General features: G+C 49.4%; 1 protein-coding gene across 2 annotated transcripts in view; it reads right to left on the bottom strand.

Moving 5' to 3' along the window:
* The window catches only part of Vsig10 (V-set and immunoglobulin domain containing 10), a 41,954-nt gene extending 31,608 nt beyond the window's left edge, over window positions 1-10,346 (bottom strand). The window contains exons 1-3 of one of the 2 annotated variants that reach the window (XM_045131970.1): window positions 10,213-10,346; window positions 9,721-9,936; window positions 2,444-2,728 (exon numbers count right to left, since the gene is read on the bottom strand). In XM_045131970.1, coding sequence (XP_044987905.1) covers window positions 2,444-2,728; window positions 9,721-9,805 — 370 coding nt within the window. In that variant the 5' untranslated portion in view covers window positions 9,806-9,936; window positions 10,213-10,346. The remainder of the gene's footprint in view (window positions 1-2,443; window positions 2,729-9,720; window positions 9,937-10,212) is intronic. The other variant, XM_045131969.1, reaches the window with a different exon arrangement.
* Window positions 10,347-20,517: the final 10,171 nt, after the last annotated feature.

Genomic DNA, 20,517 nt, shown 5'->3' with positions numbered 1-20,517 from the left:
GTGAATCTGGTTTTATATGGACATTGGGGAATCGAACCTGGGCCAGCAGGCTTTGCAAGCAAGAACCTTTAACTGCTAAACCATCTCCCCAGCCCCGATTTCCCTTTTTGTTGTTGCAGCTGCTTTTGTTTGGGATAAAGTTCTCATATTGCCCAGGCTGGCCTTGAACTCGCTACATAGCCAAGGTTATCTTTGAACTCCTGGTCCTCCCGGTTGTACCTTCTGAGTGCTGGGATCACAAACAGGCATGCGTTACCATATCTGATTTATACAGCACTGAGGATAGAACCCAGGACCTCATGCATGCTAGACCAGGGCTCTACAAACTGAGCTACGGCCCCAGACAAGTTCTCGAGCACTATAAAAGTATGCAAGACGCCCCATATCTTGCGGGCCACCTCCAAGCCCTTGTGCACCACGGGCGACTGGCCAGATGTGGCCGGCAGGCTGCACCTGACAAACTCCCACTCTGAATTCAGAGCTGTACCTCTCAGGGAGGACAGACTGCTTTTAGGGAAGAGCCACAAAAGCAGCCGCTATTGGGCTGGAGAGATAGCTTAGCGGTTAAGCGCTTGCCTGTGAAGCCTAAGGACCCCGGTTCGAGGCTCGGTTCCCCAGGTCCCACGTTAGCCAGATGCACAAGGGGGCGCACGCGTCTGGAGTTCGTTTGCAGAGGCTGGAAGCCCTGGCGCGCCCATTCTCTCTCTCTCCCTCTATCTGTCTTTCTCTCTGTGTCTGTCGCTCTCAAATAAATAAATTAAAAAAAAACAAAAAGCAGCCGCTATCAAGCTGAGTATCTTGTTCTGTAGCCTATAAGCCCTCCTCGCTCCACCTCACCGAGCACGAATGTGCTATCCCCAATTAACGAGTGAGGAAAAGCAGAGCTCACAGACAATATGCTACTTACGCAAGGTGACGCCGACCTGAGCAGCAGCGGCCAGATCCCAGGTTAGGCAGTCTGCCCGATTACATCCTATTTTATTTAGTTATTGATTTAAGAGAGGGAAAGTGAGAGATAAGAGAGAGAGAATGGGCGCACCAAGGCTTCCAGCCACTTCAAATAAACTCCAGATGCATGCGCCACCTTGTGCCATCTGGCTTACGTGGGTCCTGGGGAATCAAACCGGGGTCCTTTGGCTTTGCAGGCAAGCGCTTTAACTACTAAGCCATCTCTCCAGCCCAACATCATATATATATATATTTTATTGATTTGACAGAGAGAAAGAGGGAGAGAGAGAATGGGCACTCCAGGGCCTCCAACCAATTCAGACAAACTCCAGACACATGTTCCCCCTTGTGTATCTGGCTAACGTGGGTCCTGGGGAATCAAACCTGGGTCCTTTGGCTTTGCAGGCCATCCCTCCAGCCCCTAACATCATATTGTTAAAAATATTTTGGGGCTGGAGAGAAGGCTCAGCAGTTAAGGCACTTTCCTACAAAGCCTAAGGACCCGGGTTCAAGTCCCAAGTACCCACATAAAGCCAGACACGCAAGGTGGAGCATGCATCTAGAGTTTGTTTGCAGTGGCTAGAGGCCCTGGTGTGCCCATTCTCTTTATCTGCCTTTTTCTTTCATAAATAAATAAATAAAATCTACATTTTATTTATTCATATTAGGGAAGAGTGCCAGGACCTCTTGCCAGTACAAACAAACTCCAGACAAATTTGTCTATCATGGCCAGGCGTGGTGGCACACACCGTTAATCCCAGAACTCAGGAGGTAGAGGTAGGAGGATCGCTGTGAGTTCAAGGCCACCCTGAGACTACACAGTGAATGCCAGGTCGGCCTGGCTACAGACTCTACCTTGAAAAACAAAAATAATTTGTACTTTGTGCATCTTGCTTTATGTTGGTGCTGGGGACTTGAACCCAGGCCAGCAGGTTTTGCAAGCACGTGCTTTCCAACCACTGAGCCATCTCCTCAGTCCTGATGACATCATATTGCTAACTGCTATGAACAATGTCTGTTATGTTAGCAATAGTTTTAAAAACTATTTTTATTTATTTGTAAACAGAGAGAATGGACATGGCAGGGTGTCCAACCACTGCAAACAAACTCCAGATGCAAACACCACTTTGTTCATTTGGCTTCACATGGGCACTGGGTAATCAAATCTGGATCATTCGGTTTTGCAGGCAAGAGCCTTAACCACTGGACAATCTCTCCAACCCCAGCAATAGTTTAAAATAAAATAAAAGCTAACTGATACCCCCATGAGCCCTTTAAAGCACTTTATAAACAAGAATCTGTTTGTCACGTGATCCTGTCAGACAGGAATGCTTTTTTACAGTGAGGAAATACAGAAGAGGAAAGTCATTTGCAAGTGGCAAAGCCCAGATGGAAACCAACATCTTCTGTCACCAAAGCCCATGCTCCTAACCACGACCTCCTGTGCCAGGCTCCGGCTGCCTCACCAACCCCAGTCCCCGCCAGCCCCACTTACTGGCCACACGTAGCCACACGGGGAAGTAGCGCGTCCCGTTCAGCACCTCCTCACAGGTGTAGTTGCCCTCATCCTGCAGGCTCAGGGCATCCACGTGCAGGGCACTGGCATCCACGAGAGAGAAGCGCGATGCAGCTGGTGGCAGGCTGGAGTTGGAGGACAGCAGGAAGACCTGCTCCTCTGAGCCGGTCCGGTACCAAGTCACCAGGCCCCTGGGGCCTGAGACGTTGCCACAGTACAGAGTAATGCTCTCGTGAACTTCACCGATGACCACAGCCTCCAAACCTGTACAAGGGAAGGCGAAGCTGGTTACACCTTTCTTGGCCAAGAGACAACATACCATACAGTTAAAGGAACTTGCTTACCAAGCCTGCCAGCTGGGGCTCCATTCCCCAGTAGCCATGTAAAGCCAGATGCACAAAGTGGTGCATACATCTGGAGTTCATTTTGCATTGGCTAGAAGCCCTATTGGACCCATTCTCTCTCTCTCTACCCTTGCAATATAAGTTAAAAAATAAATTAATTAAATGAAAGGGGGCTGGAGAGATGGCTTAGCAGTTAAGGTACTTGCCTGTGAAGCAAAGGACCCAGGTTCGATTCCCCAGAGCCCACGTAAGCCACATGCACAAGGGGGCGCATGCATCTGGAGTTCATTTGCAGTGGCTGGAGGCCCCTGTGCGCCCATTTTCTCTGTGTCTGTCTCTCTTCTCTCTATCTCTGTCTCTCGCTGCTTGCAAATAAATTAAAATATTTTTAAGAAGAAAGAAATAGGACTGGAGAGATGGCATAGCTGTTAAGGCACTTACCTGAAAAGCCAAAGGACCTAGGTTCGATTCCCCAGTACCTTTGTAAAGCTGGATGCACAAGATGGCACATACATCCAGAGTTTGCAGTGGCCATTCTCTATCTGCCACTCTTTCTCAAATAAGTACTTTTTTTTTTTTTTAAGTTTTTAGAGGTAGGGTTTCACTCTAGCTCAGACTGACCTGGAATTTATTCTGTATTCTTAGGGTGGCCTTGAACTCATGCAGATCCTCCTACCTCTGCCTCCTGAGTGCTGGGATTACAGGCGCACGCCCGGTTTAATAAAAAGTATTTTTTAAAGATGAATGCTTCAAGGGAATAATTTCATGCTGTATGTGATGGTGGTTTGAATGCACAGTGCCCCTTCATGAGCTCACATGTGTTTGAACAATCTGCCCCTATGCGATGGTGCTCTTTGGGAAGGTTGTGGACCTTTTAGGAGGCACAGCTTTGCTGGAGGAAGTGGGTCAAAGTGTGGGGGGGAACTTGTGGCTTTTTTATAGTCCTGCCCCACTTCTTGTTCTCTTGCTGCTTCCTGCCTGAAAATGTGACCAGCTCAGCAACCGCTTCTGCCATGCTTTTCCTGCCGGGACGGGCTCCGCCCTCTGGAGCTGTAACTTGAAACAAACTCCTTCCCTCCCTTAAGTTGCTTCTGGTCAGGTAGTTGTTCACAGCAACAATAGAATACTGGACACATGTGTGCTTTACCAAACATTTTCAAATAGAGTGTGGGGTCTTGAATGGAAAACGTCCCCCCACAGCCTCAAGCGGTTTGATTAAGTTTCCTACTTAGTTCCCAGCTGGTAAGGCCTTGCTGGAGGAGGTGTGTCTGTGCTTGAGGAGTATCAGTCCTGCCCAGTGCATGTTCAGAGCCTGCCCACTATTTATTTATTTATTTATGTTTGGTTTTTCAAGGTAGGGTCTCACTCAGGCCCAGGCTGAACTGGAATTCACTCTGTAGTCTCAGGGTGGCCTCGAACTCGCAGCGACCCTCCTATCTCTGCCTCCTGAGTGCTGGGATTAAAGGCGTGCGTCTCCACGCCCGGCATTTGTTTTTAATTTAATTTATTTATTTATCAAAAGAGAGAGAGAATGGGTGCCCCAGGGCCTCTAGCCATTGCAAACAGACGCATGCACTACCTTGTGCATCTGGCTTATGTGGGTCCTGGAGAGTCGAGCCTAGATCCTTAGGCTTTGCAGGCACATGCCTTAACCACTAAGCCACCTCCCCAGCCCCCTTTTTTTAAAAAATTATTAATTTATTTGCAAGGAGAGAGAGAGAGAGAGAGAGAGAATAGGTGTACCAGGACCTCTAACCACTGCAGGCAAACCGCAGATACATGCGCCACTTTGTGCAGCATGAGCCAGCGCTCTCTGGTGGCTCTTGCCCTGCTGTTGATGTGTGAAGGGGGCGATGAGATGAAGAAGAGGACTTCCTTCCTGCTTCGTGTGCTCTGCCATGCTTCCCCCAGCCATGCTAAAGCTGTAAGCCTCAAAGAAACCCTTTCCTTCCAAAAGCTGCTTCTGGGCTCATGTCTTGCCCCAGCAATGAAAAGATTAACCGCTACGTTGGGAAAAGGTGCTTTACATCATTGGACCTACAATCCACTTCCGAATGAATCCACGGGGGACAGAGAGCCAAGGTTCTGCTCCAGATCAGCCTTCGACCAGCTCATCTTAGTCATGCGGATGCCCAGGCAAGACCAGCCGAGCCGCTTATCCAACCACCGGGAGATAAGCGACGCCATTGTACCGTGACACTGTCTTTTGTGGTGGCCTGACTGCAGCATTCAGTAGCCAACACAGAGCCCAAATGGCTCCGTTTGCCTCGAAATCCAGATGGAGTGGAAAGCAGGCTTGGGCTTTAAGGTTGCCACGCTGCTGATCTCTTCCCTGGCCATCTCAGGTCCAAATGACCCCGCGGCTGTTGAACTCTGCTCAAGGGCTGGAGAGTTGGCTTGGGTTAAGTGTTTGCCATGGAGTTCAAGCCCCAGAACCCATGCAAAAGCTCGTTACTGTAATCCCAGCACCAACAGCGCAGACAGAAGGAGCCTAAAGCTTGCTGGCTAGCGAGTCTAGCTGAGTGGGTGAGCTCCAGGTTCAGTGAGAGATCCTGTCTCAAAAACTTAAAGGCAGAGCTGGGCATGGTGGTGCTTATCTTTAATCCTCGCACTCAGGAGACAAAGGTAGGAGGATTGCTATGAGTTCAAGGCTAGCCTGAAATTACAGAAGGAATTCCAGGCCAGACTGGGCTAGAGTGAGACCCTACCTAAAAAAAAAAAAAAAAAGGTTTGGGCTGAAGAGATGTCTTAGTGGTCAAGGCGCTTGCCTGCAAAGCCTATGGACCCATGTTCTACTCCCCAGATCCTACATTAGCCAGACACACAAGATGATGCATGTGCAAGGTCGCACATGTGCACAAGCTGTCACACACGTCTGGATTTCTATTGTAGTGGCCAGAGGCCCTGGCATGCCAAGTCATTCTCTCTGTCTCGCTCTTAAAAAAAAAAAAAAAAAGCAGAGGGCTGGAGAGATGGTTCAGCAGTTAAGGCACTTGCCTGCAATGCCCAATGACCCTGGTTTGATTCCCCATTACCCACGTAAAGCCAGATGCACAATGGCAAATGTGGCTGGAGTCTTGTTGCAGCAGCTGAAGGCCCTGGAGCATCATCACTCTCTCACCTCTCCGCCTCTCTCTGCTTGCACATAAGTAAATAAAAAGAAGTTTTTTCGAGGTAGGGTCTCACTGTAGCCCAGGCTGACCTGGAATTCACTATGGAGTCTCAGGGTAACCTCGAACTCATAGCGATCCTCCTACCTCTGCCTCCTGAGTGCTGGGATTAAAGGCGTGCGTCACCACGCCCGGCAATAAAAATATTTTTTTTTAAAAAAAAAGTGTAGCGTGACAAGAGGACACCTGACATTGACCTCTGACCTCCACATGCATGTGCACCCACATACACACATATGTGCACTCACATACATACATATGAACATGCATACATAACACACAGACAAAAGCATGCAAAAATTTTTTTCTAATGATTTTAAAGCACATGCGAGACAGCTCCATGCAAGAATGCGCTGAGAGTAATGACCCTGAAGCCACTTGAGAAGAGCTCTTCTCTGGGCTCTGAGGACCTGATCCTGACAAGAGATTCCTCTAGATCCCCAGCTAGTAGAGAGAATGGACAAGAAACCGCAGTTAGGATACCGCATGACAAATAGACGGATAAGGTCTCACAGGAAGGGTATCTAGGTACACCTGGGGCATGTGCCAGGGAAGACTACCTTCAGGAAACAAAGCAGAATCTGACAGACAAGTGGCGTCACATGGGCAAGGGAGAGAACCAGGGTCCCAGGCAGAGCGAACAGTTTGTTCAAAAGCCCACAGGCTGGCCGGGCGTGGTGGCGCACGCCTTTAATCCCAGCACTCGGGAGGCAGAGGTAGGAGGATCGCCGTGAATTTGAGGCCACCCTGAGACTACATAGCCAATTCCAGGTCAACCTGGGCCAGAGTGAGACCCTACCTCAAAGAAAGAAAGAGAGAGAAAGACGGAGACACAGAGAGAGAGAGAGAGAGACAGACAGAGAGAGAGAGAGAAGGAAAAGGCCATGTGTGCTGATGTACACCTTTAATCTCAACACTCAGGAAGCTAAGGTGTGACTGCCATGGGTTCAAGGCAACCCTGAGACTACACAGTGAATTTCTGGGCTAGAGTGAGACCCTACCTCAAAAAACCAGAACAAAAAAAGAACTCAGGCACACACAACACATGAAGAAGCCCCGCCCCTGGGCACTCGCATAGACAGCTAAAGCGAACCTGGGGGCCTGGGCATAAATTACAGGGCATGAAGCCAGACATGACTGCGCATGCCTGTAAGTACAGCCCTCGTGGGGGCGGGGGTGGGGGATGGAAAGGCAAAAGGGATGGCAGTGTGAGGACAATTGACACTACTTAGAGAGGGTCTGGCTCAAACAGAAAAATCATTCTCAGGGCTGGAAAGAAGGCTTAGAGGCTAAGGCGCTTGCCTGAGAAGTTTAAGGACCTAGGTTCAAACCCCTGGAATTCACGTAAGCCAGATGCCCAAGGTCACAACATGCATCTGGAGTGTGTTTGCAGTGGCTAGAGACCCTGGTGCGACCACTCTCTCTTTTTCTCTCACTCATAAATAAATAAAAATAAAATATTTATCCAGGCATAGTGGCGCACACCTTTAATCCCAGCATTTGGGAGGCAGAGGTAGGAGGATTGCTGTGAGTTTGAGGCCACCTGAGATTCCATAGTGCATTCCAGGTCAGCCTGGGCCAGGGTGAGATCTTACCTTGAAAAACAAAACAAAACAAAACAAAATGATAATAATAATTAATTAAAAAATAAAATATTTAAAAAATATTCTCAGCCAAGCATGGTGGCGCACACCTTTAATGCCAGTACTTGGGAGGCAGAGGTAGGAGGATCGCCATGAGTTCGAGGCCACCCTGAGATTACATAGTGAATTCCAGTTCAGCCTGGGCTAGAGTGAGACCCTACCTTGAAAAACAAAAACAAACAAACAAACAAAAAAGGCAGAGAGAGATTGAGAGAGAGAGAATGGGCAGGCCAGGGCCTCTAGCTATAGCAAACAAACTCCAGACACATGCTCTACCTTGTGCATCTGGCTCACAGAGGTACTGGGGAATTGAAACTAGGTCCTTAGGCTTTACAGATAAGCGCCTTAACCTCTAAGCCATCCCCGTCCCCTTGTTTTTTCTGAGACAGGGTCTCACTCCTACCCAGGCTGTCCAGGAACTACCTCAGTTGTCCCAGGCTGGCCTTGAACTCACAGCCATCCTCCTACCTCTGCCTCCCAAGTGCTAGGACCAAAGGCATGTGCCACCACCACACCCCGCAAATTTTGTTTTGTTTTTCGAGGGCAGGTCTCACTCTGGTCCAGGCTGACCTGGAATTAACTCTGTCGTCTCAGGGTGGCTTTGAACTCATGGCAATCCTCCTACCTCTGCCTCCCAAGTGCTGGGATTAAAGGCATGCACCACCATGCCCGGCTAAATTTTGCTGTTTTTATTATGACTGTTAAAAACAACAACAACAAAAATACAAATAAAAAATTTGTAAAAAGCCTAACAATTAGGAGCCTTTGCCACTTGCTGCTAGGCAGGTACTACTTGGCTTACCTCCAGACATCTGCAAGAGGACAGCAGCTGGAGGAGCTGGACCAGGAACACACCGAAAACAGCATCCGTGTACTTCTTAGAAAACTACCCACCTCCTGGCATCACCGTCCTTTTCCCCCAGCCCTGTCTCCTCTCTGCTTGAAATATTTCACTGCACACAATAGACTGGTCATTAACTGGTGAGTTAAACCCAAGCATTCTTGTAATATACATAATTTGTTTATTTGATTTTTCAAGGTAGGATCTCATTCTAGCCCAGACTGCCCTGAAATTCTCTATGAAGTCAGGCTGGCCTGGAACAACCCTCTGGCCTCTTGCTTCCCAAGTGTTGGGATTAAAGGCGTGCGCCACCACGTACAGCTTTATATTTTTACTTATTTATTCATAAGCAGAGAGAGAATGGACGCTCCAGGGGCTGTAGCCACACCATACACACTCCAGATACATATGCCACTTTGTGTAAGTGGCTTTACGTGGGTACTGGGGAAACTGAACCCAGATCATCAGGCTTTGCAGGCAAGCACCTTAACCGCTGAACCACCTCTCCAACCCCATCTTTTATTTATTTATTTATTTATTTATTTATTTATTTATTTATTTATTTATTCTACATACTGTTTATAAGCAGACTTCTACTCCTCTTCATAATAAATCAATGTAAATGAATTACTTAAGACACATCAGTTACGTCTACAGTGTGGGGAATCGTGGTAAGCCCGTGATTAGTTCAAAATGAGACGGCAGAAAAGAAAGTGAAAGGAACGCTGTGGATGCACGGAGCAGTCAAGTCCACACAGGTAAGCATGCTGGGGTGTGTGGGGAAATAAATCCACAAGTTACAGGTGTAAGGCCCGTTCAACCTTGAGCTGAGGGAGGGGAGAAAAATAAAAGTGGGAGTCGTCGGTATGCATGCACCAGGTAAAACCAGAACGCGTTCACACTCGATGCTTAAATTGAAGACAAACCAAAAAAATTAGAAAGGGAAAGTGCAGGTGTGTGGGGGGGAGTCACTTTTCCCCCTTCCACGTGCCTCTTCTGGGTTCTCCCTTTCACCTCTCGGCAGGCCTGGCTGCTGCCCAGCCCCGGGAGCCTGGAGGCCGAGGGTATCTCACGCTCCGCCGAGTGCCAGGGGGAAAAATTCCTCCGAGCAGCGAGCAGGAGATCTCAGGCACTCTCTCTCGGGGACACCGGGACGCGATCGGAGGGCATTCGCTCGGTCGCCGTCCGCTGCCAGGACGGACTCAACTTGGGACGGGGCGATCGCGAGCCCCCCCCCCCTCCAGCCCCCACCCCTTACCTGCGGAGACCCAGCGGGCCAGCAGCGCCCCGAGGCACAGGAGGACGCGGGGCTCGGACACCCGGCGGCGGCCGCCTGCGGCCATCTCGTCCCAGATCCGCGTCCTGGACGCGCAGGCTCGGGCTTGGCTGGGCTGCGGTCCTCTCGGGGTGACGCGGGTGAGGGGAATAGGGAAGGGTGCCAAGGCGGAACCGGAGGGACCCTCGGGGAAGGATGCTGCAAACAGAGCGGGCGGGGACACTTGGGAAAGATGCTGGAGCGCAGAGACCCCCCCACCTCCAAAAAAAAAAAAAAAAAAGGATGCAGGAGAGAAGCCAGAGGGACTTGCACCCCCCTCCCAGCCAAATCCCGGCAAAAATTACCGGAGTACAGGCGGAGGACACCCCCCCGCCGAAAGGATGCAGAAGAGGAGCGGGAGGGACACCTCCCCAAACACAAACACACACACACACACACACACACACACACACACACACACACACACACACACACCTATCTCGCGAAGGATGCAGGAGCAGAGGCGGAGGGACCCCCGGGAAGGATGCTGGAGCGAAGCCGCCGCGCAGACGGGCGGCGCTGGGAGCGCACGGCCCCGGGGAGGCGCTCCCCGCCCCTGGCGGAAAACAACAGGCGCCTCCCGCCTCCCATCCAGGCGGGAGCCCAACTTCCTCCACCTCGGCCCGCCGGGAAGAGGAGGAGGCCGGGGGTGGGGTGGGGGGAACTTTGTGCCAAGGGCGCGCCGATCCCCGGTCCCACCGGGCTAGGGAGGTTTCCCCCTCCGTCCCGGTCGTCTCTGGTTGTCCCCCAGCCCTGCGCGCGGCCGCGGGACGCACACTCCCTCCCCGGCCGGCCGCCGGCGTCCTTCCCCGCCGGGACTGTCCGCTGCCCGGCCCCCCCAACCCCGCCCCGGGCTGCGGAGCCGCAGGACACCGAGCCGTGCCCGGCCCCGCCGCTCCCGGGGCGTCCGTCCTCCGGTGCGCTGGGCCGGCCGCAGCGCCGCCATCGCCACCGGTCGGCCACGCTTGGCGGGACTGAGCCAGAGAAAGAGGATCCCCGCCACTCCCCCCGCCACCCCCCGGGACTGTCTGTTCCAAGAGACCCGGGTTCTCGAATGACCTGGCTGGGAACCGCGCAGGAAGAGTGAGGGCCCCTGCACTCGCCTGGGCTTGTTTTTGCAAGACATTTGGTTTATTGTTGTTGTTATTATTATTTAACTTGGGGGCGGGGAGGGGGGGGGATAGGGTCAGTTCAGGCTGACCTGAAATTCACTGGGTAGTCTCAGGCTGGCCTCGAACTCACTGCCTGCCTTCCTACCTCTGCCTCCACGAGTGCTGGGATTAAAGACGTGCTCCACCCACATATGGATTTGCTTTTTGAAAAAAAATATTATTATTTATTTATTTATATCTTTTGTTTTTTTTTCCTGACTGACCTGGAATTCACTATGTAGTCTCAGGGTGGCCTCGAACTCATGGCGATCCTCCTACCTCTGCCTGTGCTGGGATTAAAGGTTTGCACCACCACGTGGGCCCGGCTTACTTTTTTTTTTTTTTTTTTCCTGGAGGATCCACTTTAAAAGTGGCTCTCTCTCTCTCTCTTTTTTTTTTTTTTAATTTGAGAGCGACAGACACAGAGAGAAAGACAGGTAGAGGGAGAGAGAGAGAATGGGCGCGCCAGGGCTTCCAGCCTCTACAAACGAACTCCAGACGTGTGCGCCCCCTTGCGCATCTGGCTAACGTGGGACCTGGGGAACCGAGCCTCGAACCAGGGTCCTTAGGCTTCACAGGCAAGCGCTTAACCGCTAAGCCATCTCTCCAGCCCCCGGCTTACTTTCTTATTTTTAATTTTACTATCCTGTACTCCCGACCAGGCAGATTCTTGGAGCTCTGCATTTCCGGGCTGAACTCCTCCCGCAAGTCGTTCCCCCATCCATCACCAGCTAGCTACTGGGTCCCTGGGAAGAGCTATGCTTCAAACAACCCTGGGAGAAACTTCCTGTTTAAAACAAAACTTGGATTCAGCGCAGTAGGACATTCATTTTAAGCTCCAGGAGGCAGGCATGGGGCAGTTCATTCTTTGAATTTTTCTTGTCTGTTTGGAAACGTTTCAGATAATACATTGGGCGGGCCGGTTGTGGTGGCATACACGGGTAGGAAGTTGCTTGGAGAGGTGGGAGGCAGGAGGATTGGGAGTTCTAGGGCCAACCTGAGCTACATATCGGCAGGGCTTGGTGGTACGCGCCTTTAAATCACAGCACTTGGGAGGCTGAGCGAGAAAAATCGCTGTGAGTTCGAGGCCAGCCTGGGACTACAGAGTGAATTCCAAGTCAGCCTGGGCTAGAGCAAGACACTCCCTCAGACAAACAAACATCGGGAAGGCTGAAGACCTGAACAAGGCCCCTGGGTTCCATCCACAACACCACAATATAAATAATAATGAAATATTAGGGAAACACAAAAATTGGTGTAAAAATCATTTGTTCTGTTGTGCCAAAACCTTGTACTGAATACTTCTTCCATGGAAAATCAGGCTTGGCACCCCTAAAACAAAAAGTGGTGCTGTGGCTGGGTGTGGTGGCGCATGCCTTTAGTCCCAGCACTTGGGAGGCAGAGGTGAGAGGATCGCAGTGAGTTTGAGGCCACCCTGAGACTCCATAGTGAATTCCAGGTCAGCCTGGGCTAGAGTGAGACCCTACCTTGCAAACCAAAATAATACAAATAAAAAATAAAAGTGGTGCTGTGTAGTGGCACATGCCTTTATTCCCAGCACTTGGGAGGCTGATGTAGGAGGATTGCTGTGAGTTCAAGGCCAGCCTGCAGCTAGAATGCGTTCTAGGTCAGCGTGGGCTGGAGTGTGATCCTGACCTCGAACCCAAAACAAAACAAATCAGAAAAAGTGTGTTTCTCAACTACCGTGTCTTCAAATTTGCACAGCCATGTTACCTCTTCCTTCAAGGTTGACCTGTTTAGTATTTTACTTTGTGATGGAAGAGACATTTCTATCCTAATCTATCCTAACCTGGCCAGCTTCCAGTATGCTACCCTGTGCCCCAGCACCTATATATATTAGTTAAATAAATGGATATACATTAGTATCGAGGGTTTTTTTTCAAATATTGTATTTATTTGAGAGAAAGAGGAAGATAGAATAAGCACACACAAGGGCCTCCAGCCGCTGCAAACGAACTACAGATGCGTGTGCCACCTTGCGCATCTGGCTTATGTGGGTACTGGGGGATTGAACCTGGGTCCTTGGGCAAGTGACTTAACCATTAAGCCATCTCTCCAGCCAAGTGAGTTTTTGTTGCTGTCATTTTGTTGAGACAAGATCTCACAGTAGCCCAAGCTGTCCTGGAATTCACCTGTAGCCAGGCTGCCCTCAAATATGTGGCAATCCTCCTGCTTCAGTCTCCCAAATGCAAGAGGTGGGAGGGAGAGGACCTCGTTAAATTAATTAGCCTCCTCCCCACACTTTTTATTTATTTAGTGATTTGAGAGAGAGAATAGGTGGACCGGGACCTTCAGCTGCTGCAAACTAACTCCAGATGCATGTGCCACCTTGTGAATCTGGCTTATATGGGTCCTGGGGAATAGAACCTGGGTCCTTTGACTGCAGGCAAGTGCCTTAACCGCTAAGCATTTCTCCAGCCATAGTTTTTTTAAAAAAGTATTTATTTATTTTGTTTATTTAAATATGTTTTGTTTTGTTGGTTTTTTTCGAGGGAGGGTCTTGTTCTAGCCCAGACTGACCTGGAATTCACTTTAATTTTTTTTTTTTTTTTTTTTTTTTAGTTTTATTTGCAAGCAGAGAGACAGAGACAGAGACAGAGACAGATAGAGAGAGAATGGGCATGCAAGGGTCTCCAGCCACTGCAAACTCCAGACGCATGTGCCCTTTGTGCAGCTGGCTTATGTGGGTCCTGGGGAATCAAACTTGGGTCCTTTGGCTTCGCAGCAAACCTCTTAACTGCTAAGCCATCTCTCCAGCCCTAGAATTTACTTTATGGTCTCAGGGTGGCTTCAAACTCAAGGTGATCTTCCTACTGCCTCCCAAGTGCTGGGATTAAAAGCATGCACCATCACATCTGGTTTATTTAAATGTTTTTTACTCACTTTATTTGAGAGGGAAGGAGGGAGGGAGAGAGTATGGGTAAGCCAGGGCCTCCAGTCACTGTAAGTGAACTCTGGATGCATGAGTCGTTTTGTGCATCTGGCTTATGTGGGTCATGCAGAACCAAACCTGGGTCCTCAAGTTTCACAGGCAAGTGCCTTAACCACTAAACCATTTCACCAGCCCAAAATTAATGAGTTTTGATATGGTGACCCAGGGTTTCTTGAGAGCAGTCTTCCCTGAAGTCATCAATCCGTCAATAACAACATCAAGAGGCCAGGTTTCGTCTGAAGGTCTGGCATGCTCTGTCACACAATACCCGGGGAACTGACCCAAGCAAGCCTCGGTCACAATTGCTGACTCATTCTTTGACTTCTACTCTCACTGGGCACTTCCTGCAACCCTTGGACCTAAGATACCATTCAAACTCATTTTACAAGGTGTAATCTGCAATTCCCCAGAGGTCACACTACCCAGCTACACAGCTGGTTGATGATAAAACCAGGACTAGACTTCAGTGATCTGACCCAGGCACCGTACAACTAAGTTCCAGTTCTTGTTTTTGTTTGTTTGTTTTCCGAGGTAGGGTCTCACTCTAGTCCAGGCGAACCTGGAATTCACTATGTGGTCTCAGGGTGGCCTCAAATTCATGGCGATCCTTCTACCTGTGCCTACCCAGTGCTGGGATTAAAAGGCGTGCACCAATTAAGTTCCAATTCTGTCTCTTCTCCACAGGTCAAAAGGACGTGGGTGTGGATGCTTTGGATGTCACAGGGAGGAAACAGTCACCTCGTCTGGTTGGGTCCAGGGTGGGGCTAGGCAAGACCTTGACCTGATATCCAATCTGGGCAATAGAAAGTGCCAGAAGATTGCCCAGGGAGTTAGGGACTCACTATGGAGTCCCTAGCAAGGTATGGGCATCAAAACAGGAAAAAGCCCAGTGTGGTGACACACACCTTTGATCCCAGCATTCGGAAGGCAGAGGTAGGAGGATCACTGTGAATTTGAGGCCAGCCTGATACTACATAGTGAATTCCAGGTCAGCCTTAGCTAGAGAGCAAGACTCTACCTCGAAAAACAACAACAAAAACAGGAGACCCCCTTTTGGGACTGTACACAAATAAAGTATCTTGACTTATCCAAAAAGAATCAACACAGATCTTTGCAGATTTAAGAGTCACTGTAGGATCTGTCACTTGAGATGTCTCTCAGTCAGGATTCCTAAATCCCACAACTATGTATAAACAAGGGAGCACACACAACTCCAGGCAGCTACTTGTGGTTGGTTTTAAATGTTTTCTTGTTTTGTTTTTCAAGGTAGGGTCTCGCCCTAACCCAGGCTGACGTGGAATTCACTCTGTAGTCTCATGATGACCTTGAACTCACAGTGATCCTCCTACTTCTGCCTTCCTATTGCCAGGATTAAAGGCATACACCACCATGCCCAGTTTAAGTTTTTTTTTTTTTTAATTTAATTTATTTACTTGACACAGAGAGAGAGAAAAAGTGAGAGAGAAAGAGAATGGGGGCACCAGGCATTTCGGCCACTGCAAATGAACTGCAGATACATCTGCCACCTTGTATGTCCAGCTCATGTGGGCACTGAGGAATCGAACATGGGTCCTTAGGCTTCGCAGGCGACTGCCTTAACCGCTAAGCCATTTCTCATGTGGCTGGTTTTATTTTGCTTTGCTCTTTCGCCGCTGGGCTGTGCTCTGTGTGCAACCATTTATTCGGTCCTCTGCACACCTGAACAGTAGGCACTTTGGTTCTTACTTTCCAACTGGTTCCTAGAGACTCAGAGGAAAGGAAGTGGGAGGGGCAGGATTTGGCCCAGACCTCTGCCTGCAGCATCTTTTAAAATATTTAATTAATTTATTTATTTGAGAGAGAGAGAGGCAGGCAGATAGAGAGAAAAAGAGAATGGGCACATCAGGGCCTCCAGCCACTGCAAAGAACTCCAGACGCGTGCGCCGCTTTGTGCATCTGGCTTACATGGGTCCTGGGGAATCGAACCAGGGTCCTTAGGCTTTGCAGGCAAATGTCTGAACCACTAAGCCATTTCCCCAGCCCTGCAACATCTTTTTTTATCTTTGGGGGAGAGGGGACTATCCCATCAATAGAAGCCAGAACCTTGTGCGTGCTGGGGAAGGGCTCTGCCTCTGAGCCACCCCTGTAGCCTTGTGTCCGTTTGGTTCCTCTGGGAGGAAGGAATTGATTGGGACACTGTGCACTGGGTGGTTCTGCAGCCTGGGTCTTTGAAGACAAACCATCTTTGTGTGGATTATTTCTTCCCTGTGTCTCCTCTGGTCCCTAGAGGTAACTCTGAATGATGGCTTAGCAACAACTTGTGTTTCCTTCAGCCTAGAGGCATTCCCCTGATGGCTTCAAAGGAGGCCAGTGGGGACCAGCCTGAGCAGGAACAACTCTGTTGTACACACCTCTGTGTCAGAACAAAAACGTGCATGTCAAAATCCCTGCCTGTGTTCCTCTGGAGGGGCCTGGGGCCTGCACACTGGTACCTCCAGGAGCAAGCACCAACTCAGCTGGGTTTATTCTTTGAAGAAGAAAACCAAGTTGGTCATCGTGGCTCATGTCTTTAGTCCCAGCACTTTGGAGGGGAGGCTGAGGTAGGAGGATCAGTGTGAGGCCAGCCTGGAGCTACAGAGTGAATCAGAGGATCAGCATGGACTGAAGTAAGACCCTGCCTCAGAGGAAAAAAAGGAAGGAAGGAAGGGAGTGAGGGATGGAGGGAAGGAAGAAGGAACTGAGGGAGGGAGGGAGAAGAGAGGGAGGAACGAGGGAAGGAAGGAAGGAAGGAAGAAAGGAAGGGAAGAAGGAAAGAAGGAAGGAAGGAAGGGAGGGAGGAAACTTGTTAAGACTTTTAAGAACATCCTAATCTCATACCTCCCCTTTGCCTTCTGTGAATGGTGTAGCAAGAAAGCTCCTGAATGAGATGAGTGGCCAGATGAGCTGGTCAGTGGAGAACCGTCAAATAGGGGTTTCGTTTTGTTTTGTTTTTCCATTGTGAGTGTGTGAGTGTGTGAGTGAGTGAGTGAGTGAGAGTGTGTGTGTGTGTGTGTGTTCGTTTGTTCAAGCAGGGTCTCACTCTAGCCCAGGCTGACCTGAACCTTACTCTGTACCCCATGTTGCCCTTGAACTCATGACTACCTTCCTACCTCAGCCCGCAGAGTGCTGGGGTTAAAGGTGTACACTACCACGCCCTGTAAATCGGCTGTTTTTAACCTGATGCCTGTCTCTCTGTTCCAACTGGAGACCTGGGTGTCAAAGGTCAGTGTCTCTAGAACCACGGGTCTTGGTCTTGGAAGGCAGGTCCACCTCCAGAAGGTGAAATGCCTTTGGCAGAGGGACCAGAAATGTGACCACCCAGTTTCACAAGAAATGGCCCAAGAAGCTGAAGTGAGGTGGGTGAGTCAGTGGGGTAGAAGAAATTTGGCAGAAAACCCAAGCCCAGATGATCCTCTGAACCAGTGTCTACCGTGCAAGCCTTTGCCAGGGAGACAGCCTGACCCTGAGTCTCCCCCTACCCACGCAGCTGCAGCCTGGTCAGTGCAGCCATGCACACAAACACCCCTCAACTGTGATTTTCCTCTTGAAGCCCCAACTTCCATAGCTCAGAAGTTTGATGCACCAGTAGTATAAAGAACTCAAGATGATGTCAAACTGCCTGCCATACTGTCTATAAAAAACTGTAAGCTGGAAGCCGGGCATGGTGGCGCACGCCTTTAATCCCAGCACTCGGGAGGCAGAGGTAGGAGGATCGCCATGAGTTCGAGGCCACCCTGAGACCCCATAGTGAATTCCAGGTCAGCCTGGGCTAGAGTGAGACCCTACCTCAAACCCCCCCCCCAAAAAAAAACCAAAAAAACTGTAAGCTGGGGTTGGAGAGACGGCTTAGTGGTTAAGGCACTTGCCTGCAAAGCCAAAGGACCCTGGTTTGATTTTTCAGGACCCGCTTAAGCCAGATGCACAAAGTGGTGCATACATCTGGAGTTCAGCGGCTGAAGGCCCTGGTGCATCCATTCATTCTCTCTCTCTCTCTCTCTCTCTCTCTCTCTCTCTGTGTGTGTGTGTTAAATAAATAAAATTAAATTAAAAAGAAAAACAAAACTCAGACCTGAGCTAGAGAGATGGCTTAGTAGTTAAGGCACATGCCTGTGAAGCTTAATGACCTAGGTTTGATTCCCCAGGACCCATGTAAGCCAAATGCACATGGTGGCACACACATCTGAAGTTCATTTGCAGTGGCTAGAGGCCCTGGCATGTCCATTCTCTCTTGCTCTCATCTACCCCTCTCTCTCTCTCTCTCTCTCTCTCTCTCTCTCTCTCTCAAATAAATATAATATTTAAAAAGAAAATCTGATGAGTTGGAGAGATGGCTTAGTGGTTAAGGTGCTTGCCTGCAAAATCTAAGGACCCAGGTTTGATTCCCCAGTACCCATGTAAGCCAGATGCACATGGCGACACATGTGTTTGAAGTTCGTTTGCAGTGGCTGGAGGCCCCGGGACACCCATTCTGTCTGCCCCCCTCTTTCTCTCTCCCTCAAATAAATAAATATAAAATACTTCAACTGGGCATGGTGGCACATGTCTTTAATCCGAGTTCTCAGGAGGCAGAGGTAGAAGGATCACCATGAGTTTGAGACCACCCCAACACTACATAGTGAATTCCAGGTCAGCCTGGACAAGAGCGAGACCCTACCTTGAAAAACCAAAAATAAATAAATAAAAGTTAATTAACTAATTAATTAAAAACTCTGAGCTTAGGGTTGGAAGTTATTTCCTGAGTCCATGTCAACATGAATAAATTTCTGATTCTCCACTTCACCTCTGGCGCAAGTTCTGTGAGCCTCAGTTTCCCATGACACCAGTACATACCCTTACAAGTGGGAACAATCCAGAAAGTTCTAGTAGATGTCTAACCACAGGCTGTTCCAGGGTGATGGCTATGTACAGTGTCTGCCAACTTTCTTTCTTTCTTCCTTTCTTTCTTTCTTTCTTTCTTTCTTTCTTTCTTTCTTTCTTTCTCTCTCTCTCTCTCTCTCTCTCTCTCTCTCTCTCTTTCTTTTTTTTTTGAAGTAGTGTCTCACTCTAGCCCAGGCTGACCTGGAATTCCCTATGTAGTCTGAGGGTGGCCTTGAACTCACGCGATCCTCCTACCTCTGCCTCCTGAGTGCTGGGATTAAAGGCGTGCGCCACCATGCCTGGCGCATCTGCCAATTTCTACGGTGTAAATTCATCTGCAGAAGCAGATGTTAGCTACCACTGTGAAGCTACTGATCTCCACACAGTCTTCTGAGCCAGCAGCACTCAAATGGCGTTTCTTTGTCCCGGTGAGGTAACTCTGAGGAGAGAGATTGTTAACAGGGAAAGCTGTAAACTAAACCCCTCAACAGGAGACGTGCTGGGAGCCAACAGAGGAGCTACAAGATAACTCTCCATCCTTTCCTATTCCTTAAATTTCTTATTTTCTTCTTCTTATTATTATAATTTATTTGAGAGCAACAGACACACAGAGAAAGACAGATAGAGGGAGAGAGAGAATGGGCGCGCCAGGGCTTCCAGCCTCTGCAAACGAACTCCAGACGCGTGCGCCCCCTTGTGCATCTGGCTAACGTGGGACCTGGGGAACCGAGCCTCGAACCGGGGTCCTTAGGCTTCACAGGCAAGCGCTTAACCGCTAAGCCATCTCTCCAGCCCTTATTTTTATTAATCTACTTTACTTATTTGAGAGCGACAGAGAGAGAGAGAGGGAGAGAGAGAATGGGCGCGCCAGGGCCTCCAGCCACTGCCAACGAACTCCAGACTTGTGCGCCCCCTTGTGCATCTGGCTAACGTGGGTCCTGGGGAACCGAACCTCGAACCGGGGTCCTTAGGCTTCACAGGCAAGCGCTTAATCACTAAGCCATCTCTCCAGCCCTATTTTTATTAGTTTTTATTTATTTTAATTATTTATTTTTTTGAGGTAGGGTCTCCCTGTAGCCCAGGCTGACCAGGAATTAACTATGTAGTCTCAGGATGGCCTTGAACTCACAGGGGTCCTCCTACCTCTGCCTCCTGAGAGCTGGGATTAAAAGCCTGTGCTACCATGCCAGGATTTTATATATTATCTATTTATTTATTTTTGGTTTTTCAAGGTAGGGTCTCACTTTAGCTCAGGCTGACCTGGAATTCACTATGTAGACTCAGGGTGGCCTTGGATTCACAGTGATCCTCCTACCCTGCCCCCTGAGTGCTGGGATTAAAGGCATGCGCCACCATGCCTGGCTTATTTTATTTATTTTTATTTAAAAGAGAGAAAGAAGTAGAGTGATAGAATAGCATACCAGGCTTCTAGCTGCTGCAAACACACTCCAGACACATGCACCACCTTGTGCATCAGGCTTTATGTGGATACTGGGGAATCAAACTCTGGTCGTTAGGCTTTGCAGGCAAGTGCCTTAATTGCATGAGCCATCTCTCCAGCCCCTTTCATGTTCTTTAAACTCACACTCACCTGTTGAATGCATTGTTGGCCAAGACAGATGTTATTTTCATTTTCAACTCCAAACTTAATCAAAATTAAGATGACAGGGAGAACTTAGTGGCCTGGAGTATAGCTCAGTGGTGGCGTGATTGCTTAGCATGTATGAGACCCTCGGCTCCATCCCCGGCACGCATGCACAT

Source organism: Jaculus jaculus, chromosome 13 (assembly GCF_020740685.1).
Source record: "Jaculus jaculus isolate mJacJac1 chromosome 13, mJacJac1.mat.Y.cur, whole genome shotgun sequence".
NCBI classification, from domain to species: domain Eukaryota; kingdom Metazoa; phylum Chordata; class Mammalia; order Rodentia; family Dipodidae; genus Jaculus; species Jaculus jaculus.
Note: the sequence above shows the minus strand (reverse complement) of the source record. Positions and strands in the feature narration are given on the sequence as shown.